Raw genomic sequence first — 24,945 nt, 5'->3', positions numbered from 1 at the left:
CGGCATTTCCCACTTTGTCACCAGCTCACCACCCACCCACCCAAGCTGCTTTTCTCCAGTTGTGCCCTGGTCCTCTTGGTGGCTGTTGAATTTAATCGATCTGGCAGCTTTTCAGATGTCAGTAGGAGATAATAAAGTCTTTGAAATATCAAGGCCTTCTTAGGATCATCTGATATAGTCAGAAGAACTAGTTACGAACTTAACACATTCATTCTCTAGTTTTTTGACATTGGCTAAGAGAACGAACCGTGCTGAGTTTCTTTTTCAACCACGGTACAGGTGAGGGGGGTAGTAATGATACTTTGCTAAACTGTCACATGAGGATATGGCAGAGATAAAATAAATCAAGACAGGAACTGATGTTTTATACCTAGCGTTATCATTATTAGTTATTAGCATTTCTTCTCACTTTTCTACTTGCTTGTATCTTCTTTCACTACTTGATGTTCATTTTCGCCTCCAGCGAAGGGTATGCAATAGAAAGGAGACATCTTGCTCGTAGGCATCAACTTGAGGTTTTGTTTTTGATCCCCCTCTCGCGCCCCAGACCCTGCACTTTATTTGCTTCTCTGGAGTTTTCATACCTACTTAGAATTGTACAAGGTATTCCTTCACCCCTAGCTACACTGAACCTTTCAAACAACTACTGTGTTTTCCACCATTATGTATAATTTTTGAAAAATTGTAATTGGCATGATTGTATTAATTAATTCACAATGGTAACACTATTTGTTTAGAAGGAAATAATGCAAATGTTTCACATTCTGTTTGAAATGGCTGCTGGAAAGCTTTGAACAGGGACAATGCAAAGAAAGAAATTCTAAAAACCTCCTGTCAATCCTATTCTTTGTCTAAATATTCTATCTTCTGAGCCCTTGAGCAGTGGCAGGAAACAACTTTTATTATTTTCATTGTGTTCCAGGCATGCTTTAGTTCACCCTGGTTGGTTTCTATTGGACTCTACCTCCTTCACCACATGCAAAGAACACTATATGCCTTAAGCAACTGAAAAAATAAAAAACAAACCCAGAATTTAGGCGAGTAATGTAGGCATGAAGTCAGTAAATTGAAGGGGCTTTCCAAGCACCGTGGTTATCTCTACATATTTCCGATTCTCAGAATGAAATGAAAAACATGAGATGAACAATAAACCATTTTGAAAATGTTAGAGTAACTATTCTTATTATTTCATGATAATGTCCTACTGGCATTTCTGCTGAAATAATAACAATTGCCTGATGTAAGTCATTGTCATTGTTTTACCTCTTCCTCATCTCTGCCCATGTCTATCCAGGAGCAGTGCCTTTACGTGTTTTAGGCACTTGATGAATATTACTGGCGTGTATTCTCTTTAAGCATAATTAACAAGAGATGGGTCTCTAAACCTTTTATACTTCTATTGCTATTCACTGGCAGGTCCTTTCTCCCTGATTTAACATCCTTTCTGCCTTTGATAGAAGACTTTACCATTTGTAATATTCTCTTTATAATTAAAGAATTCATCCTTGGGTTATAGGCAATGTTTTCTTCTTATTCAATTTTTCTTAAGAAAATTAATGAAGCATAGAAAAATATTTTGGTTGCTTATAATGAATGTTGTAGCTTTTAAAGGTATGTCATGGGCAGAGCTAAACTTCACAGGTTTCTCCTGAGATAAGGATTTATCAGAAATACAATCTGAATTTTTCCTACTTCAAGAATTATGCCAAGCAGTTCCCTTTAACATAGAAAAATATTTTTTCTTTCTAGCGAAGAGCAGGGGTTGAAGGTGGGCAGCAGTGGAGACATTCCTCTCTTGTCTAATAAAGTGTCAGGGTGCCAGTCTCAGACCCTGGAATTCACCCAGTTGCTATTTGCCACTCAGTCAAGGCAGCCTAATATTTCTGAGCTTTCTCCTGCCCTGTACCCCCATTTCTGCCAAATAAAACCATCTGTTCTGGTTGGACAGTGTATCCGAAGTCTATTCTGCAAGTGCCAGAAATGAAACTACATTTTGCCTAGGTGAAGGGAAGTTATGTTTCATTCCTTCCCTCCATTTGGTTAAATTAGCATGTGGATGCCTTCCCAGGTAAGCAAGAACAGATATCCAGACAGCTGGAATGATGGCCTGGGAGTATGAGACTTTGGAGAATGCAGCCGACTTGCTGAGTAACTGCAGCCTCAGTGAGCAGAGTCAGAGGCTGCCATTTGCTGCGAGGCAATGACCCATGCCTGGAAACGTGATATCCCACAGCGTGGACCTACTGCCGAAGCAGCAGTAATGGGCATCCTCAGTCAGTCGGAAATGTGCGTGTTGGTGCCTGGATGAATGGGTGCCCTTTCTAAACCAGCCTCCTTGCCCAGAATCCAGGCTGACTCTAGTGATTTAATAAACATAGAAGAATTCCAATCTAGCACGCCATCATTTTAGGTAGACTCCGGGACTCTTAGTGTTCAGACGCCCGTGCTACACATGCATCTCTGTAAGAACAGAGCCGCCACTGAGTGGTGTGTAAGTGGGCTGCGTAACATTTCTTTGTCCCATAGCTAGTATGTTTGGGTTATTTAGAAGAGTCTAACCCGAATTAACCCTCCTTCTTCATGGTGGCTGCTTTCTGGATGAGTCTCTAGAGACCCCTGTGTGGTAAATCTGCCTTCCTAGAATAGCACCAGGGACTCACAGGACCACTTGAGAATGTGATAGTATAGGGCTCAAAAGCCCGAAAGGATATGTCTCACCCAGCTCACACTTGGCCAGCACAGTAAAATGTCAGCTGTGTCTCAGAGGACTATGGCAAGTAACACTTAAAGCACTAAGTTTTAGTTACAGCTGCAGTGCAGAAACTGGCCCTGTGTGATTAAAAGAGGACTGAAAGAAAGTGACTTTTTCTTGAGGGTACCTGATTCTCCTATGTCACTTTGATGAACTTCCCGCCCCAGTTTCCCCAACTGTACCATATGGTGGCACGTGTGGCAGCTCATAGTGTTTCGTTTTACACAAGTGCTTCATCTTTTCTCCTAAGTAGTTAGCTTAGGTGATGCTTGTTTGCTTCATCACCTAATGCAAGAAAAAGTGCAGTATTTATAACCTCCACACCGAAAAACCTGACGGATATTTATACTGAGTTTTTTTCTACCCTCAGCGTCACCTGACAGTTGAAGAGTCTATAGTTTCCATATTTTCACTACTTACCAATGAAATTGTATCTAAACAGAATCATGTTCCAGTATAACGTGGAGGCTCCGTCTTGCTTTTTAAATGGATTCTAATAGGAATAGGAACTATTACTAGTGGACCAGAAATGCTAGTTGTTAGATTCTCCTGCAAGGTCTCAAGCTTCAGAGACTCAAATTATTGCCACAAATACCTGGCAGCATCTGTTGTTTTCAAGAATAACAAGTTAAAGAAGATCTATATTTTCCCGAGACTTACATTAAACATTATGTAATAGAGGTAAAATGTTATTTGAAGAGCTGTCTCTGGGAGGCCAACAGAGTGAGTTGTTTCTAAAAATGCTGGTGAAAATGACTTCACTCATTGTAAGGCCACCACAAAACACACCAAACACTGGAGTTAAGGGAAAGGTTTATTGTTGGCAGGGGGAAGCCCAACGGGCCAAGGGGAGAGGGGGAGAGAGTAAGAGGGCACATGTATGGGAAACAGATCCTATTATACCTTTGCTGGGGTCCACGAAAGTAGCAGCAACAGGGAATTGGAGGTGGAGCTGACACCTGCGCTTGGGCCATCTGGTCACCTGGCTTCTAGCAATGGCAGTGGGGTCTAGAGCCTAGGATGGTGTCCAGGGCGTAGACACGCCACAGATAAGACTGTGCCATTTTGCCATTTTACTAACATTCCCCACTTTTGTTTTTTATAAAGCAAGTGTTGTATGGGATTATATCAGTTGCAGAAGTCCAGGAGGGGTAGAGGGAAGATGATCTGTCTTTAAAGCTACTTCCTGCTGACATGGGGCAATGCTTCAATCCATGGTCTCCTGGGTGAGGAGCCGAGTAGATCCCTGTAGCAGCATTTGCTTGACCGCCTGGTTGGCTTTGGTTTGTTCCATTATCAACTCCTGTGAACACTTAAACAGACAGGGTAATATAAAAGACAGGGTGAGAATAGCAGCCAATGGTCTTAATAGTGGCATTAACCGGGGCCAGCGTCGTGGTTCATTTGGTTAATCCTCTGCCTGCAGCACCGGCATCTCATATGGGCGCCAGGTTCTAGTCCCAGTTGCTCCTCTTCCAGTCCAGCTCTCTGCTGTGGCCCAGGAGGGCAGTGGAAGATGGCCCAAGCACTTGGGCCCTGCACTTGCAGGGAGACCAGAAGGAAGCACCAGGTTCCTGGCTTCGGATCGGCGCAGCGTGCCAGCCGTAGCGGCCATTTGGGGAGTGAACCAATGGAAGGAAGACCTTTCTCTCTCTCTCTCTCTCTCTCTCTCTCTCTCTCTCTCTGTAATTCTACCTGTCAAATAAATAAATAAAAAATCTTTAAAAAAAAAAAAAAGAGTGGCATTAACCAAGTAAGGAGAGGATTTCATAGAGAAGAGGACAAAGGGTCTCTGGACCCTAGTGAAAACTATCTGATGGATGTGGTTTTACCTGGCCCATCTGTTCCATAGTACCACACCTGTTAGTGAGGTGATATGGCTTTGGAGACCTCAGATGGCAACAGCTGAAATCTCAGTGGACCTAGTGACCTCCTCATGTAACTGCTGGAGTTGTTTTGGAGTCAGTTGGTTGAGATAACATTTTGGCCCAAAGCTGCTCCTGAGATCACTACTGAGGAGAGAGAGGCTGTGAAGCTGATCCCAGCCAAGACAGAGAAAGGCCGCTCATCTCTTGTGAGTAGAAAGTCTTGTCTGTAGAAAAATTCTGAACAATCATACAACATTAAGTGGGGAGGGATCATCAATACACATGAGTTGGGAATAGAGCCATTGATGTAAGAGTAGAGGCTATGATTACAAAGGAATGAGGCCTCAAGTGGGCTAGACAGGGTCTGGAACAAAAGATAGAGTCATTATTGGAGGATATAAGAAAGCTACTGTCTAAACCACGAATAAGTTTTCCGATTGTGAGGCAAATAGAAATTGACGGAAGAGGTTTGGTAATAATTAGGTGGGGTTTAATGCCTTGCCCAGACCTGTCTGTCTCCTCACATGGAGTACATCATAATGGAGGTGTGAACTCCTTGATAAGGCACCTTGTTGATTTCCATTACCCAGCTGGCCTGGGAGGAGAGCTGGCCAGGTAAAAGCAGGTGGCATCTCTAACAGGAAACTTAACAGTTCTGTCTGCAGTGTTGCTGACCCTACTTGGCTGTCCCCTTGGCGGCAGTGGTTACTTTGGAAGCTGGGCCAAGTGAAGGACTTTTCAGCTTAGAGCCAGCAAATCCTATGTCTCTGACCTGCAGTTGTTCACCTCCAGGGCAGGTCCATTTCCAGTGATCCAACTCTTGGCTGGCAGAGCTGCCAGGGCTCTTCATAAGCTGACTTCTGCTGAAGCCCTGGCTTTTCACATTGAAAGCCACTGCAGTGGACTGGCCTGTTGAGTCTCTTTGATGGCAGATCACTGTAGAGAGCAGCCATTAATTGGCCTGCCATCTATCTTTGCATCACTTCTGCTACCTAGCTTCCTTTTCTTCCTAGTTTTTGTTGAAGCAGACCAAATGAAACCTTTAAGAGGATGCAAGTCAAGAAGGTGCTCAAGTCCCATCTCTAATCTTTGGTGGCCTAAACTAGAAGTCTATAGTCATGGGCATGTTCTGATAGTGGTCTTTTGTGAGGTAGACAATGCCCACAAGGAAAGCTATGTCCTAACTTTAAAACTTTCTCTCCCTTTGTTTAATCTGAAAGGGAGGTTTTGCATGTTTACTGTGTCCATGGTGAAGTAAATCTGGCCATGAAATCATAATTTAAGCTCTCATTTTGGCTATGTTATTACTACAGAAAAATGTTAACCATCCTTTTTATAAGATCTAAAAATAAACTGTACATCCTGGAGAGTACTTCAATATAGGGTCAGTTTCCCATCTTGAAGAGAATAGAGAAATGAGGGAACAAGTCAGGCTTTCCGGATTGCTTACTGACAATAACAACATCAAATGAGAACCTAGCAAGCAATTTTAACTGTTAAATCACAACTTATGAAAACATTTACCAAAATGTCCAGTGCCTTTTATAAATTTTAAGACAAGAATACATTTATTTGGGGCCAGCGCCATGACTCACTAGGCTAATCCTCCGCCTTGCAGTGCCGGCACACCGGGTTCTAGTCCCGTTCGGGGCGCCGGATTCTGTCCCGGTTGCCCCTCTTCCAGGCCAGCTCTCTGCTGTGGCCCGGGAAGGCAGTGGAGGATGGCCCAAGTGCTTGGGCCTTGCACCCGCATGGGAGACCAGGATAAGCACCTGGCTCCTGCCATCGGATTAGTGCGGTGCGCCGGCTAAAGCGCACCAGCCGCGGCGGCCATTGGAGGGTGAACCAACGGCAAAGGAAGGCTTTCCTGTCTGTCTCTCTCCCTCACTGTCCACTCTGCCTGTTAAAAAAAAAAAAAATACATTTATTTGGAAACATCTCTTAAATATCTACCACAGTGTAAATCATTTGACCAGCAACTCAAGCACAAACATGTAAAAACATTTTTAGTTCCTTTCTACCAACAAATTTAAAACATCTGATCCAGAGATTCATCTAGGTCATGTAAGCCAAAAAGTATCTTTATATCTGAGCTATCTTTTATCTATAAGCCAATTAAAACAAAGGTCTTAATAGATTTTCCCATGTAGACATTCAATATGTACACACGTGTAGCATAACATACAAGATAGAATAATAAAGCAGTTTCAGTAATAGCTTCTTAAAATCTTTAACTGTTTTTTAAATTACCAATTGATTCAAGTAACTTTCTGGTCTTAGTAACCTCCATTAACCACACTTTCTCTCAGTTGGAACCTATAGTGTATTATTGGCTTCATCTACTTACTGAGCCATCCCAAAGTAGTGAATACAACAGAAGTGGCTGGGAAAAGTCCATCAGAACCTATAGGAGGATAGCTGAACACAGAGCCAAGAATGTTTTAGTTTTATGAGCAGCAAATATGATTTTTAGTGTTTAGAAGGGAATACAAATTGTGAATGACAAAAGACTTTAAATAGCCATGTTTTAAAATTATAAACTCATTAGCCAACAAGAAGAGGCACTTCCTTACTCCATGCAATTTTTTTGAAAGCACCTGTAGAATTTTATAAAACGTTTAACCCTTTTAGGCTTTCTCATTAAGATAACCATTACAGCTGATGACACAAGACAATTAGACTTTTTAACTTTGGACATTTGTATCAATAGCAATTTATATTATCATAACTTAAAATTTAGCACCACTTCACATTTTGACAGTACCTGTAATATAATCCAAATAGCCTGATTAGTTGGTGTCTCTACAAGATGAGGGATATATCCTTTGATATTTCCAGGGGCCCAGCTGGAAATATTAAAGTCCAAGAAATTTGGAACTTCATCTTTTTTTTTTTTAATGCCAGTCAAGGATGCCAAGGAGGTTTAAAATATCTAGTAGAAATAGCATCCCTTAACATCATGACATAATATAGACCAGATTTGATCATTGTAACAAAGTGATTATTCAAATGCTTTAGAATGAGTATATAGTCAAACAAATCATAACCTAATAAAAACTCAGCTGTTTTTAAACAATTAAAACTTAACAGAGACATTAAGATAATACAATAGGTTACTTCAACAGAACACAAAATCTATGTCTCTGTTTTTTTGTAAAGATTTATTTATTTATTTGAAAGTCAGGATTACACAAAGAGAGAAGGAGAGGCAGAGAGAGAGAGAGAGAGAGGTTTTTCATCCACTGGTTCACTCCCCAATTGGCTGCAATATCCCGAGCTGTACCAATCTGAAGCCAGGAGCCAGGAGCTTCCTCTGGATCTTCCCATGTGGGTGCAGGGACCCAAGGACTTGGGCCATCTTCCACTGCTTTCCTAGGCCTTAGCAGAGAGCTGAAACGGAAATAGAGCTGCCGAGACTCAAACTGGTGCCCACATAGGATGCTGGCACCACAGGCAGTAGCATTACCCGCTATGCCACAGCACCGGCCCCAAAATCTATGTTATAGATTATAGATTATATGTTATAGTTATAACAGAGTCAGAACTATGGAAGAGAGAATAGCTTACTGGAGCTGGCTAGAAAACTGACAGAGAGTCACCAATTAGGCAAAACTATCAAAAGGAGATGCTGCAGATTATAAACAGATTTTTAAGATGATTTAAAATATTGAATAACATATGCATTGCAAAAACCTCATTGCTTTAACAGAGGATCAGATTCTAGTTCTATGCCAAATAGACTAATAGCTTTTGCTTTCCATCTGCTGATTTCCTTGATTACATTTTGAAATCACCTTTTAGAATTCTCCAGATTAAAACAACATTTTCTAAATAAGGTAACACATTGAATTTCAACCTTAGTTACTTTTAAGCAGTGTTAAACTATTTTCATATGGACAGTTTATGAAAACATTAGCAAACCCGCTAGTTTTTCTATAGAATATAAGGTGTTAAGAGTACCAATATTTACATTTATATGCATTTATCTCATTTGCCTTTACTCAATTTACATTTAGCAATTATACCTGAATGAGGATTCTGGTACATAACATATATATAGAAAATATATATCTCTATCTGGATTAAGGTCAAAATTGCATTCATATGGAATTCTTCTCCTTTTATAAGACTCTAGCTGTAAATCAGTGACATTAAACCAGAGAGGGCTATGAGTACTGATTAACCATTGCTATATCATCAGAAACCTGCTAAAACAAGTTTTGTAAGTTACAAAGAAATATTTTTAAAGGCAGTGATCTTCCTAGGTTCAAAGAGAGAAATTCCTTTTTTTTTTTCTTTTTTATTTGAGAGGTAGAGTTACAGACATTGAGACGGAGAGACAGAAAGGTCTTCTTCCCGCTGGTTCACTCCCTTCTACTGCTTTCCCAGGCCATAGCAGAGAGCTAGATTGGAAGAGGAGCAGCCAGGACTAGAACTGGTGCCCATATGGGATGCTGGCTCCTCAGGTGGAGGATTAACCTACTGCGCCACAGCCTGGCCCCAAAAAGAGAAATTCCTTTAAACCCAATGTCCAGTTACAGCTGAAGCAAATTTTCAAGCACAAGATTATTATTTACCAAAGACATCTTTTTAGATTTTAATTGAATTTGAGTCTTCTTTTTACCCAAAGAACACCTTAGGCCAATGATGCCCTAGTCAACAGTCAGCCACTTTGGATTGCCTCTGAAACAAAATGTTTAGGTAGCTGCCAGTCAAGTCCCATGGGTGACTGTGGACTAGGGGCCAATTTGCCAGGGACAAGAAGTCCTCACCATTATTTTATGTTTAATGGTAGGGGGCATCCACTAGAGCAGGGGGATCCACTCTAGAGATTTCTAAGGAGGGGAATCTGATAGGTGATAGAGGGCAATTAAGAGATGTGTCTGGAAATAGTATTAACTGAATGAGCCTGCTGGTTTGAAGGGCCAGTAGTCTTGCTCTTGATCATTAATTATTTCACATAGTATGGGAGACATGTATCTAGGGATTGCTCACTAATAGCACCAGGAAATGGAGTTTGTAGAAATTGAGGAAATCTGGTGAGGTCAGATTGATGTTCACTTATAAGGTGGGGACAAAACCCATCAAAAGACCTGATTATCCTGTATGGCTTGCTCATGATAAAACAAAAGAGCCATCAAAAGGGTGGGATACCTAATTTGTTTTTGCAGTAAACTGGGAGTTCTCAAGGATGAGAACTTGCTATTCTTAAGGTAAAATTGGAACAGGAGAGGGAGGGGCAAAGACTGGTTGGAGGACAAGGACCTGAAGGTGAAGGCATGGAGACAGGGTCCATTCCTAAATTTGCCTTTGCTTCTCCAGGAGGAGGGTGTTTGAGAGGATGACAGATAAGGCAGGAGGAGTAGAAGTTGGGCAAGGGTTGGTTCTGAGATAGGTTGGAATTACCAGGCAGGAGGGGGAGGAGGAGGGTACATTGGGTGAGACAGTAAGAGCTGGCTTCATGAACATAGAAGAAAGTGGTTTTTGCTTTTTTTTTTTTTTTTTTTTTGACAGGTAGTTATAGACAGTGAGAGAGACAAAGAGAAAAAGGTCTTCCTTCCATTGGTTCACTCCCCAAATGGCCGCTACGGCCGGCGCTGTGCCAATCCGAAGCCAGGAGCCAAGTGCTTCCTCCTGGTTTCCCATGCGAGTGCAGGGGCCCAAGCACTTGGGCCATCTTCCACTGCCCTCCCAGGCCACAGCAGAGAGCTGGACTGGAAGAGGAGCAACTGGGACTAGAACCTGGTGCCGGCACCTCAGGCGGAGGATTGACCAAGTGAGCCACAGTGCCAGCCCTGGTTTTGGCTTTTTAGCAAGAGCCTTGGAAGTTAAGAGAACTTAAGCTGGAGAAGGTTTAGAGCTGAGATAGGAGAAAACTTGAATGTGGAAATTGTCTTCCATGTTCCCCAAATGCTCACAGAAGTGATAAAGATCTTAAATAGTGTAAGGGTCAAACGTGAACTGGTTGTTGAGGTAGAAGACAACCGAGAGGGGGGGTTGTACTAAACACAGGACGGAGGAGTTCCTGTGGCAGCCCATGGAGTCGGACTGGCAGATATTGAGCATCCCCAAGATCACAGCCATCCAATGGGGAGAGGAGGGGAACAGAGAGTGGGGGTTATCACGCAGGCACCCACAGGAGCCTGAGGCTTAGAGCTCATGGAAAGGTATAGAGGGGCCAGTGCTGTGGCATAGTGGGTGAAGCCGCTGCCTGCAGTGCTTGGCATCCCATATGGGTGCCAGTTCGAGTCCAATCCAGCTCTCTGCTATGGCCTGGGAAAGCAGTAGAAGATGGCCCAGCTCTCTGCTGTGGCCAGGGAGTGCAGTGGAGGATGACCCAAGTGCTTGGGCCCTGCACCCCATGGGAGACCAGGAGAAGTACCTGGCTCCTGCCATCAGATCAGCGCGGTGCGCTGGCCGCAGCGCACCGACCGCGGCGGCCATTGGAGGGTGAACCAACGGCAAAAGGAAGACCTTTCTCTCTATCTCTCTCTCTCACTGTCCACTCTGCCTGTCAAAAAAAATAAAAACAATAAAAGAAAAATAAAAAAAAAGAAAAAAAAAAAGAAGATGGCCCAAGTCCTTGGGCCCCTGCACCCATGTGGGAGACCCAGAAGAAGATCCTGGCTCCTGGCTTCAGACTGGCTCAGCTCTGACTGTTGCAGCCATCTGGGGAGTGAGCCAGTGGATGGAAGATCTCTCTCTCTCTCTTTGCCTCTGCCTCTCTGTAACTCTGTCTTTCAAATAAATGAAAATAAATCTTTAAAAAAAAAGGGGGGGGCTTCTTAAAAATAAAAAGAAAGGCGTAGAACCTGTAATAAGGTATAGAGCCTATGGTAAAACATAAAGCCTGTGGAGAGGCAGAAGGCCCGTGGAAGGCGTAAAGCCCATGGGAGGTTTTGGTGCCTAGTACCAGGACTTCAAGAAGAAGCAGAGTAGAGCGACAACCTGTGGTACAGGTCACCATGAGAGAATTTCCCGTTCCACACCTCACCTCAGGATTTGAAAGACTGATGTGTGGATGCAGATCACACAGCATTCAGTGGCATGGAAGGAGGTGCAGGGGTGTGTTTTGTGGCTGGCAGAAATTCAGGACCCCAGAGCAGCTCAGATCCCCAAGGGGAAAGCAAGGTCAATGGGAGAGCCTGGATCCAAGTCACGGCATCAATATAAGGTCACCACAAAACACACCAAACACTGGAGTTAAGGGAAAGGTTTATTATTGGGTTGGGGGTGCCTGACGGGCCGGAGGTGAGAGGGCATGTACTTGGGAAGCAGGTCCTGTTTGCCTTTGCCAGGGGCAGGGAAATAGAAGCAGCAAATCTCATTAGGGTGGGGGTGGACCTGAAGCCTGTGGTTGGGCCATCTGGTCACCTGGCTTCCAGCAATGGCAGCAGGTTGTAGAGCCTAGGATGGTGTCCGGGGCATAGATGGTACCACAGATAAGACTGTGCCATTTTACTAATACTCTTTGTTGTATGTTTTTGCATTTTTGTGCCACTTTTAAAAAGTTATTTATTTATCCACTTATTTATTTGAAAGGTGAAATGACAGAGAGAGTGAGATATCTTCTATCCTCTGTTTCACTACCCAAATGGCTATGACAGCCAGAACTGGATCAGGCCAAAGCCAGGAGCCCAGAACTCGATCTGAGTCTCCCATTTGGATGGCGGGGACTCAGGTACTTGAGTCATCATCCGCTGCTTTCCAAAGCACATTAGCAGGGAGCTGGATCAGAAGAGGAGTAGCCAGGAATCAAACTGGCACTCTCATATGGATTGTGGGCATCTTAAGTGGTGGCTTAACTCATTGCACCATAATGGTCACCCATTCGTGTTACTTTTTATTATAGGTATAAAATGTCTAGACATTGACTAAAGGGCTGAATATGTTGGTATTGCTCTACTCATTAGTAGATAAGAACTCAATGTGTATCATTGTGGGTAATTTATTTTTAATGCCAATATTAATGATTAATTATGAATTATGGTAATTATCTATACCTTTTGGCAATAATAGGATTGGCAAAAACATAACTAGAATGCCATTAGCCATAGAAATGCATAAATTATTTTGCTATATTATCTTGGGAAAAACAAGCCACACTACTTTATTAGCTAGCTTTAGGATATAATAAATAATAACATTTATAGAAGTTCTTAGTACACAGATCAAGTTCACACAAATGAACGTTTTTGATCCTAATAGCAATCCTGTAATATTACCTAATATCAACCTTATACATTACCTCCAATGGCTAGAAGAGGAAGCAGAGACTCAGGGAGATTTAGGTAATTATTAATTTGTGCTCCTAAAATAGTTTGAGTGCCAACAATGTGCCTGATGACAGGGACTCAGAAGTTAACATCAGAGAATATTATGTTACAATGAGAGCTAATGGCAGATTAGGATTAAAAATTCCTGAGTGACTCTCAATCTAGGGCTTTCTGCTGTGTTTTCCAGCCATATCATCCATCCTAAAAGCTTCCACACAGTACTGGAAGCATGCTTTAGGAGCACTGTCAAGCACAATGCTAGGCTGGATGGATATTTCATATTTTACAAGAAGGTATTTATGTGTTATACTGTATATTTTTCAATCTTATTGTCAAATCCTAGGATCACACTTACTAAAACCAAGTGCTGCTCAAGAAATACCCTGTAGGTTTTTGAGCTCAGCTTTTGTAGGCAAGCCAAGCTTCCCAGTAGCCTGTTACATGTGCAAATGACAGGGCTTAAGCTTCCCTGGCTGTTCCAAAGAAAAGTTAGCAGTTAGAGAACTGAAAGTGGGTTTTTTTTTTTTTCTTTTTTAAACATCCTATTATCACCCCCCACACATAACACCTTACCCCAGCTTCCAATGAACAGCAACTAATGAGACCAATTTGTTGTTAATTTTTCCCATTAAGAGTGGCATTTCAGACTGAATACCAGTAACAACTGCTAATTATTTGAGGTTAGAGAAATGAGTCAACTACCCTTTTCTTTCCCACTCTGGATCTGATTGGTTTCCCTCTATTCATTGGTCAGTTAGTGGCCAAGGATAAATTCATTGGAATATTCACAGCTAGAATTAGATGACTTTGCAGGCCTAGGGCTATTTTAAAGCAAGGAGCACTGACAGATAAGAATCAATGCTAAACATGCAAGATGGTTATGCAGTAGTTGGTTATGCAGAAGCCAAAGGGGCACCTAGACAGTGATGACAGCAGTACTTCAAATTTCCCCCCTGTTATGACTATTGTGCAGTTTGCAACAGTTAGGGTTCTTTGGTTTAAGCAACACAAAATGGCTGATTAATTTGAGCCATTGGAATAATATGAAATAATTCACAGAATCAAATGAAAAATAGAACCTCACTCTGGAAAGTAAAGCAATCATACATATCTAGAGGTAGAGATTGTAGAAATGAGTGAAAATAGTACTTTATTTTTTTTCAGGTGGTTGCCTTTTCATGATGTGTACCAACTATTTCAGTTGAAAAAGCCACTCTAAAGTTCAGAGGCATAAAATATATGTTATTCTTTATTTCTCACAAGAATGCAAGTCAGCTGAATTAGACTCAGTCTCACTAAAAGTGACTCTGCTCCTAGGTTTGCCAGATTTACTAAGTACAATATGCGATGCCTAGTTAAATTTAGGTAGCAAACAAACAAATTCTGAATATATTTTACATTTTTTTCTTTATTTGGAAGACAGAAAGAGAGAGATTTCCCCATAACTGCTTCACTTCCAAAATGCCCACAACAGCCAAGGCTGGGTGACACTGAAGGTAGAGCCTGGAACTTAATCTGGATCTCCCATGTGGGAAGCAGGAATCCAATTACTTGAATCAGCACCTGCTATCTCTCAGGGTGTGCATTAACAGGAAACTGGAATTGGAAGGAGCCAGGATTCAAACCCAAGCACTCTGTTATGGAATTAGAATTCAGGCATCCCAAGGAGCATCTTAACTGCTGCGCCAAATGACCACTCCAATAAATAATTATTAATATAGTATATCCTGTGAAATATTTGAAATATGCTTTAAAAATTTAGTGTTTGTCTGAAATTTATATGTAACTATGTATCGTTTATTTTATTTTATCTGGCAATCCTATCTGTCATTGAGCATCCTCCTTCTCCCAGGACCAGCATGCGCAGCTCAACATGTTCTTGTGATAATGACAGAGGCTCAAGAATAAGTAAGTCCAATTATGCCAGCATTTTTTAAAACATGTCTCATGTTCTCGGTGCTGACATACTATTGGCAAAAGTAAGCAACATGATCAAGTGATGGGAAACTGTGTCACCCCCTATAGGAGGGCATGGCTGTGGCAGAGGAGGGGGATCTAGGGAGGAATGCAGAATTAGAGACATTCACAGTCTGCCACAGGTTAGATGGGTTTCAACCTCTGTTGTGTCATTCCTAATAAAAACAAATTCAAAGGGGAGAAAGTCTGAATGGCCCAATGTAAGCCTGTGCACACTCCTTGGCCAAGGGAGGTGGGTCATATCGCTTAATGGACAGTCTTCACAAACCAATGGCTGTGCCTGAATGGTGATTTCCTCAAAGGAAAGCCAGAGTGTCCTACCAAAGAAAGAGACATGGATTCTGTGCAGGTAAGACAGTAGATATCCCTAACTTTGCTGCATTTACACTTTTGGTCATATATAAGTGGGGCTAGTCTTGCATAAAAAGAAGAAAGGATAAGTTGGAATCTACACAGCTGTACAAATAGATACAAACAGTTCTAGGCCCACAAAAGTCAGAACACACTCTGGAGATATGGTGGAGAGGGCAAGTAAAGGAATACAAAAAGTGTGATGAGGGACAATCAGAGAATGGTCAGCAGAGCAAGATTGTGTCAAAGCTTGACTTAAGGCTGCCTCATCGCACAGCAAAAGGAATCCACATATTTAGGTACACCTAGATTTCTATATTATCTTAGAAACAACCATTTATATTGAATAGAAAAAAATACACATTTTTTTTTAATTTGACAGGTAGAGTTATAGACAGTGAAAGAGAGAGACAGAGAGAAAGGTCTTCCTTCCGCTGGTTCACTCTCCAAATGGTCGCTATGACTGGTGCTGCACCAATCTGAAACCAGAAGCCAGGTGCTTCCTCCTGGTCTCCCATGTTGGTGCAGGGGCCCAAGCACTTGGGCCATCCTCCACTGCCCTCCCGGGCCACAGCAGAGAGCTAGACTGGAAGAGGAGCAACTGGGACTAGAACCTGGTGCCCATATGGGATACCGGCGCCGCAGGCAGAGGATTAATCAAGTGAGCCATGGCACTGGCCCAAAGAACATATTTCTTTAAAAAATTTATTTGAGAAAGAGAATGAGAGGCGAGCTCCCATCCAATGGTTCACTTCCCAAATATCCTTAATGGAGCCGGCGCCGTGGCTCAATAGGCTAATCCTCCACCTTGCGGCGCCGGCACACCGGGTTCTAGTCCCGGTTGGGGCGCCGGATTCTGTCCCGGTTGCCCCTCTTCCAGGCCAGCTCTCTGCTATGGCCAGGGAGTGCAGTGGAGGATGGCCCAGGTGCTTGGGCCCTGCACCCCATGGGAGACCAGGAGAAGCACCTGGCTCCTGGCTCCTGCCAGGATCAGCGCGGTGCGCCGGCTGCAGCGGCGGCCATTGGAGGGTGAACCAACGGCAAAGGAAGACCTTTCTCTCTGTCTCTCTCTCTCACTGTCCACTCTGCCTGTCAAAAAAAAAAAAAAATATATCCTTAATGACCAGGACTTGGATGGGCTGAAACTGGAAGCTGGGAAGCCTATCAAATCTCCCTCATGGGTTGCAAGGATCCACCTGCTACCTCCCAGAGTCTATCTTATCAGGAAGCTGGAAGCTGGAGCTGGAGCCAGAAATCAAACCCAGGTACTCTATATGGCCTATGGGTGTTCTAACTGCCTGCCTAAATGCCTGCCCCCGTGCATTTCTTTAACACAAAATTTATATATATTTCAGTTAAAGAATATAATCTATGTGATAATTCAGATTTTAAAATTAATATGTAATACTAACGTGCTATCCAAATTAATGACTTTTTTTTATCATTTATTTGAGAATCAGTTATGAGACAGATAAGGAGAGACAGGGAGAGGGAGATCTTCCATCCACTTGTTCATACCCCAAATGGCCACAATGGCCAGGCCTGTGCCAGGCTGAAACCAGGAGCCAGGAGCTTCATCCAGATTTCCCATGTGGGTAGCAGGGGCCCAGGGACTTGGACCAACTTCTGCTGCTTTCCCAAGCTCATTAGCAGGGAGCTAGATTGGAAGTGGGACAGACGGAACAAGAACCAGTGCCTATATTGATGTTGGCACTGTATGCCATGGTTTAACCTGCTCTGCCACAGTGCTGGGCCCAGTGACATATTTTTAAGGTATCTTGACAAAATACTAGAGAAATGAAGTAAAATTTTTATTTTATTTATTTATTAACATTAATATATTTATTTATTAACAGAAATACTAGGCAAGCCAGCACTTTATAGGGTGATTCTGAAAACCAAAATAGTGTAAGCATTTTATATCTTTCTTTTTTTTAAAGATTTATTTATTTATTTGAAAGTCTTAGTTACACAGAGAGAGAGAGAGGGGAGGAGGAGTCTTCCATTCATTGGTTCACTCCCCAACTGGCTACAACAACCACAGCTGCACCAACCTGAAGCCAGGAGCCAGGAGCTTTCTCCAAGTCTCCCATGAGAGTGCAGGGGACCAAGGACTTGGGCCATCTTCTACTGCTTTCCCAGGCCATAGCAGAGAGCTGGATCAGAAGTGGAACAGCCAGGTCTTGAACCAGCACCCATATGGGATGCCAGCACTGCAAGCAGCAGCTTTTCCCGCTACACCACAGCACCAGCCCCACATTTTATATCTTTCAATAAATGGTGTAGAAATTTGTTAAGATATTATGTGAAGAGAAACCCTGATTACCTCTATTACTATAAATCAATTCCAGATGATTTAAAAAGTTCACCAGAGCAAGAAAGAAATAAACAAAAGAAAAAGAATAAATAAGTGTAAGAATTTATAGATATTAATGTTAGAAAAGGACCAACTATACATAAAAGCAGTGGAGGAAATCACAAAAGGAAGATCAATAGATATTAGAACTAAGAAGATTTAAACTTCTGTAGAACAGAAGTAATCACAAACTAAATTAAGACCCAGGGAATGAATTAGAGAAATTGCAACATGACAGCAACAGATCAATTCCTTACGATATAAGTTCTCTCATTAATCAGTAAGAAAAACAAAATAATCTAGATGAATTGGAGAGATCACTGAAACTGAATAGGTTGAAAACATCAAATAAACGTCTTGTAGCATTACATTTAGGAAGGTGTAATAAATCATACGAACATACTCAAATAAAAGTTGTTAATGGATTTTCTAGACAGAAACAAACTACTCAGTATACTACAATGACCCCAAAATTGAGCATAAATCCATATTACAAAGATTTTGAAAAATAAACAAGTTACATTTGCTGATACAAATAAGATATTCTTGTTAACTAGAGAGTCCTTGGCAGTCATCCTTGTGGAGAATTAAGTAAAGATACTATTTGTATTACTTTCACAGAAGGGAATGTGATCTAAAGGAAGAGTAAACTTTGGGAAACATACAAATCCTAGGTTTTGGTCCTACCTTTCTCATTCATTAGCTGCCTGATTTTTACCCATTTTGATTCCTATATCCACATGTGTAAAATGGTAGTAATAATAATTATGTCTTTATTTCTCAGAATTTTTATTAAGGTTTTATGTGGTAATAGAATAAAATCTTTAATTTCCTCCCTACCTTGATGTTCTCAGTGATGATCTAAATTTAAAATCTGGTGAAGCAGGTTGACGCCCTGGCCTAAGGCTCCGGCATCCCATATGGGCGCTGGTTTAGGACCCAGCTGCTCCTCTTCCAATCTGATTCTCTGCTGTGGCCTGGGAAAGCAGTAGAAGATGGCCCAAGTCCTTGGGCCCCTGTGCCCACGTGGGAGACCTGGAGAAAGCTCCTGGCTCCTGGCTTCAGATCGGTGCAGCTCCAGCCATTGCAGCCGATTGGGGAATCGGATGTAGGACCTTTCTCTCTCTCTCTCTGCCTCTCCTCTCTCTGTATAGCTCTGACTTTCAAATAAATAAATAACTCTCTTAAAATAATTAAATACATAAATAAATTTAAATTCCAAGCATTGGGACAGGAAACTAGGGAGAAACTTTTACACCACTGATCTAAAAATTTATATCATATCTATATCTATATATGATTCCACATAGAAAAGGAAAACGGAGATTAAAACTGAAAAGTCTGTGGACTTGCTTCCTATGCTCCTGAAACATACGAACACTGCTCTGTCCCACGAGTATTTTCTTCATTTTGTTTTTGAGTCAAGTTGATAATGAAGTAGGTAACTAGAGGCATAGCTAAACAAATATTGAAAAGACCTGTGCTCTACTGGTTCAAAATGAAAACTTACTCATCTTCTAGCAGAAGTTCAATGAGATGATTTCTTTGAGCGATGTAGAGGCAGGAGGTGGAGACAGAAGCTTCAGAAATTTTTTCACATACATTTTGACTACTTTACCATGTTTTAAACATCATGCTCTATGAGATTCACAGCTAGGAAAACAAAGGCCTTGCTGTAGGCCTCTGAGAGTTTAGTGAAAAGCTCAGGTAGTGATCCCGCAGTTATGATTTGGTGTTGTGATGGAGAAATATGGGATCTGGTGTAAGAACACAGGAGGAACACTTCTGGAGCAGTGGGGGGTATGGAATGCAAATGATAGGACCATCTTGGAGGAGAGTAAGGAGTTACCCTGACCAGATGACCCCAGAATCTGGAAAGGAGTTCACCACATGAAGAGTTTGAAAACAGATTTTCCATGTGGAAAACCCAACACCAGAGCATAAACAAATATGGCACATTCCAGGAACTGAAAGTTGTTTGGTCTGACTTCTGGTTTGGATGGCACATTGCTAAAGAAGTAAGAGACTAAGCTGGAGATAGGCAAGGGCCAATTAGGAATGAAGCATTAAACTGAGTTTAAAAATCTGGATTTTATGTTGTATACACTGAGATTAATTAAAGAATACCATATTCACATTAACAATTTGGAAACAAAATTCTGATTGTGGTGTGGTAGGGAGTATGAAGAGAGGAAATCTAGGCAACAGAATTAGTTTTAATCTTGTTGCAATAACTCAGGCCAAAAAAAAAAAAAAGTTGATTCGCAAAACAAGGCTTAGTGGGAGAAGGGGCTGAGAGTAATGAATGAGTCTGAGAGATATTCAAAAGGCGTAAGTCACACAACTTGGGGATCAACTCTATATGCAGGCAATGAAGGAGAGAGAGCAGACAGGGGAGATGTATTGTTTGTTCTTTGTTTTACTTGTTTACTTTGCATGACATTTACTAAGACAATAAAACACAAGAGTTTTGTAGGAAGGAAGATGATGACTTCAGTTCTCAGTATTTTGGATGCTGGGTATCTGTGAAGCATGTATTGAACATGCTGAATAGTCTATTGGAAATGTCATAATAAAAATCTGGGCTGGAGATAATGATTTGGGATCATCAGTTATGTGGCTTTTGCTTTTGAAGCCACAAAGTAGATGAGATCTCTTAAGAATATGTAGATTGAGATGAAGAAAAAGAACCATGACTAAACCCTTAAATACTTGTGCAGATGTTTAAGGAACCAGACAAAATGAGTCGGAGAGCTAAACTGGGAAGGCTGACCAGCAGGGTGAACGGAAAAACAGTTGAGTTTGGTGTCCTAAAAACCAAGAAAATAAAGGACTGGGAAAAGGTTGTAATCAACAGAGTTAAATAAATTGGTGAAAAAGAGGATCGTACTAAAAATTGTGTTTGGACCTAGAAAGAATATTATTATTTGCCAGTTTCCCTAGGTAAAAGTTCTTTGGTGAAGAAGAGAATCTAGATTGCCATCAAATGTTAAGGTTAAATGGGAGATGAAGGTGTGGTGTAGAACAATTCCTTCAAGAAATTCTGAAAAAGACATTGAAAGTTCATAAGAGAATTGCATGGAGTTTGGAAAGGGCTCTTCTTTCAAAGCAAAAAGACTACGTATCTTATGAGAAGACACAGGTACAAAATAAAGTAGGAAAATGAGTGATGAAGTAAGACCAATTGAAAGTGATCCAGAGACAAGTCGGATACAATGATACAACCTGCTCACATTTCTGACTGTTCAATATAGACATTTTCTGCATCTCCAACCTCTTGAGACGCAGAACTTGATAGTATTGTCCTTGGTTAAGAAATTCAGTATGGTTTGCTACTCAGACTGTCACCCTATAGTCTCTTATTCTATATTTCATTTCCAGTTTTATCAAACAGTATTGATGGAAGATTGAACAAGGAGCTTAACTTCCATCTCCCAAGTATTTATACCTTTTATAAAAAAGGTAATAGGGAGAAAATTGTATACTTGTTTTACTTTTAAATTTTACATGTTTTTATTTTAGAGATGTGGAGCTTCTCTCCTTTCAATTTTTTTATTTTAAAATGTTTGACATATAAAATTTGTACATATTTATGGGATACCACGTGACATGTCAACATATGTATGCATAGTGTAATGTACAATCAGTAAATATATCTATCTCTTCAAACATTTAACATTCCTTTAAGGCATAAGCTTCCAAAATCCTATCTTCTAGTGTTTTTTTTTTTAAACAGAAAAACATAGTGCATTAACACTTATAGTCACCCTACTGTGGAACAGAACCTCAGAACTGTTTACTCCTACCTAACTATACCCTAGTACCTATTAATAAATCTTTGTCTATCCCTCCTTACTTCTCAAGTATAAAAAAAATCCTCTTCCCCACTTTTTTTAAAAATTATTATCTGACATATCTGTATTTCTTCTCTTTCTGCTGCATCCTATGTTACAATTCATAGGTAACTACAACTTGAGCAATGTGGGCTTTTATAGTAACTATCTTTCTGTTATGGGTTTTAGATTGTTTAGGAAGGCATCTAGACTATTTAAACCTTGCTGTTGGACACTGTCATTGATTTGTATTTTATTGTGGTTTATTTGGAGATGTTTAGAACATTGGCTTACTCCTCTGGGAATTAGACATTGACTATTAAGCAGAAGAAAGAGACATTCCGGGTCTCTGAATTCTAAGCCCAGTCATGATTCTTTATCGGATCATCCTTGACAAGCCATTATTACTATCTGTACCTCATGTTCTTCCTTATAAAACGGTTGTGACCTTTCAGGTCCTCATAGTAAAAGTCTGGAAGAGCATATTGCAAGCCAATGTATGAATATAAGAAAATGACCCTTAATCTTAATAGCTAAAACAGGGAATAGAAACTCTATAAATAGAAGTCTAAATAATGGGCATCAGCTAAAGGTCTACTTCTGCCACTGGGTTTGATTTGAAGCCGCCTGTACCTCCCCAGATGTCACTGCAATGTGAATTCTAAGGTCAAAAGCGGCCTCCTCCCCACTGCTCCTTGTACAACTGTAAACTAGTCAGTTGCCCAAGTATCAGAAATGTCTCCTAACAGGGATTTACAGAGACTACGGCTATAGGAAGTTGCTTTTATAAGCAGAAAATATTCCTGTTCTATTCACTACTAAATGGAGTCCCTAATGAGAAGGAAGAGTGAGAAAAAAAATAAGATTATTTATTATTATGAACTCCTTCATGTTCTCTTGTCCTCTTCCCTCCTGGAGACACATACTGTCTCACGGAAAAGCACAAGCAGCTGAGATGGAAAAAAAAGAAGAAAAGAAAGAAAAAGTAAAACCACAGTCAAACCATAAACATTGCTATTTGTAACCAGTATATAACCTCTGTGATGAAATTTGTGAGTAATTCACTTCCCACTTAAGCCTACCAATGTGGGATCTGATGTTGCCACAGCAAACACTAATGAAGGAAGTCAGACAGCAGTACAGCTTGCCCGTGGGGACTCATTTTTCACAGCACCAAAGAGTAATTTCTGTCGTTTTCAACCATCTGGTAGCCTGGATTGTGAGGATGAAATTTCATTCAGGAAGTGCTTAGGAGCGTGGGCCTTGGAGTTTGCCTGGTTTCAGATTCCTTTTCTACCTCTCACCTAGTGCAATCTATGCCTCAGTTTCCCACCTATTAAAAAAAAAAATCCCCATAGGATACTATGTTTCCATTGTAAAGTTATTGAGATGATGCTTGTAAAGTACTCTGCATAGGTTCCTATGTATAGTAAGTTTTAAATTAAAGTTAACTATTAGTAGTGGTGATGGTAGTATTAATAGTAATTGTACTACTATTTGAATTAATGGTATAACCAGTACTCAAACAGTACTTTATACTTTGTGTTTCTGTGTGGGTGCAAACTGTTGAAATCTTTACTTAATATATACTAAATTGATGTTCTGTATATAAAGATAATTGAAAATGAATCTTGATGAAGAATGGGATGGGAGAAGGAGTGGGAGATGGGATGGTTACAGGTGGGAGGGTGGTTATGGGGGGAAAGAGCCGCTATAATCCAAACATTGTACTTTGGAAATTTATATTTATTAAATAAAATTTTTAAAAAAATAGTAATTGTACTATAATATTTTTGTAATGTCAACTTGCCTGTGATATCGGCCTTATTAATTCAGTTTTTAAGTTCTGAAGTTTATCACCTGGACTGTTATACATCAAGATGGTGTTTAGATGATTTTTTTTTGTAGTGATTAACCCATGGTTTCCTTATGTGGCCAGATCATAAGTACTACATCATATTAACATAACATTGTCATCTTACACTAACACTGATTTTCTTTCCATGGCATTTTAGAGGACAGATTGAACTTTATTTATTATCATGTGTATCTGTATATGCACATAAAATATATTTAGTACATTGATAAGAAAAATTTATAATTAATGTATACAGATTTGCATACTCTAATATTTAAATGAAGCTTATTTTAATCAGAAAAGAACTAGGACATTTTCAGTGTAGGGCTATGTGTACTTCCTACAGCACACAGATGGCCACAGAGGAAGGTATTTCCACCTTGTAGTCTAAAAATGGATGTGCAGATAGTTAATGATATGCATCTTAAAAGCACCTTGGCTACTTAACACAAGAATGCAAATGAGGTCATAAAAAATCAAATTCCCCGCTTCCAGGTCCATGCCCCAGTCCTGCAAGCCTCCTTTTACTGACATGGCTACATGTTCCATTTGCTTTTGCCTTTACAGTTCCACCAAAGATCTCCAACATCTCCTCGGATGTCACTGTGAATGAGGGCAGTAATGTGACCCTGGTCTGCATGGCCAATGGACGCCCTGAACCTGTTATCACCTGGAGACACCTTACTCCAACCGGTAAGAAACCCTCCAGTTCCAGGATGCCACATACTGATAAAGATACTCTCTTGCTCCTGAGATCTCAGTGGTCAAAAAGAGCAATCATGAATTGTGTTAAGAAAATACTAAGAACATTGCTACATACATCTTATTTAGAATCTGTATGGTCATTGCTAATGTGCTCAGTTTTATAAAGTTTACAGCCATTTTAAATAGGTCATCTTCCCAAGGTAAAAATAAAGGAGGATTAAATGACTTGATATTTTATCTAAAGTATATCCCAGTTTGGACTTGAGTGTCTTGGGGTACTGCTTTACATGAATTAAATTTACAGAATTGTTTGTTTGTTTTGCTTTGCTTCTTATAATCATCACCATAGCTAAGTTTCAAGTTCCTCCTGATTTTTGACATTTTTCTAAATGTTATACCAAATATTTGATATTAAATGCATCCATAGTCTTCTACTCTACCAAGTACATTTTCTTATATGTAAAACTATATCTTTACAAATGATTCAGTCTTTGAAGAATAGGACTTACTATTTAACTGTCCTAGAAAGAGGAACAATGGATCAATTACTCTTACAAGAAGCCTTTTATTTTGATAGAGCACTCCCATCTTTTAACCAACTTATTCTTTTAAAGTTTCCTTTTATATGTACCTATAGATTAATTCATAACATAATCATAAAAATAAGCAAAACTAAATATAAAATGGGTCTTTCTTAATATATTTCCAAAGGGCCAGGGTAGTGTTTGGATGTAACGACTTTTAGAATCTCTGTAACTTGTGGTGTAAGAACATAGAGCTTTCTTTTTTATTAGACTTCAATTTAATTTCTCAGGTAATGTTCAGACCAATCTATGGAGCAGTCTTATATTTAGGCAGTTATTCTTATTAGAGATTTCTGTTTTCTTAAGAAAATGTCACTCAAAACCCATCCTTATTAATATATGCAACTCATCATTTTTAACACATGTATACATACATATATCAAAT

At 40.5% G+C, this 24,945-nt stretch overlaps 1 protein-coding gene across 2 annotated transcripts in view; it reads left to right on the top strand.

Moving 5' to 3' along the window:
* LSAMP (limbic system associated membrane protein) overlaps positions 1–24,945 on the top strand; it is a 666,984-nt gene that overhangs the window by 424,801 nt on the left and 217,238 nt on the right. For both annotated transcript variants that reach the window (XM_002716676.5, XM_008266893.4), the window contains exon 3: positions 23,839–23,964. In XM_002716676.5, the coding sequence (XP_002716722.1) occupies positions 23,839–23,964 (126 nt within the window). The remainder of the gene's footprint in view (positions 1–23,838; positions 23,965–24,945) is intronic.

The sequence above is a fragment of the Oryctolagus cuniculus genome, chromosome 4 (assembly GCF_964237555.1).
Source record: "Oryctolagus cuniculus chromosome 4, mOryCun1.1, whole genome shotgun sequence".
Taxonomy (NCBI): domain Eukaryota; kingdom Metazoa; phylum Chordata; class Mammalia; order Lagomorpha; family Leporidae; genus Oryctolagus; species Oryctolagus cuniculus.
This window is presented reverse-complemented; position numbering and strand designations above follow the sequence as displayed.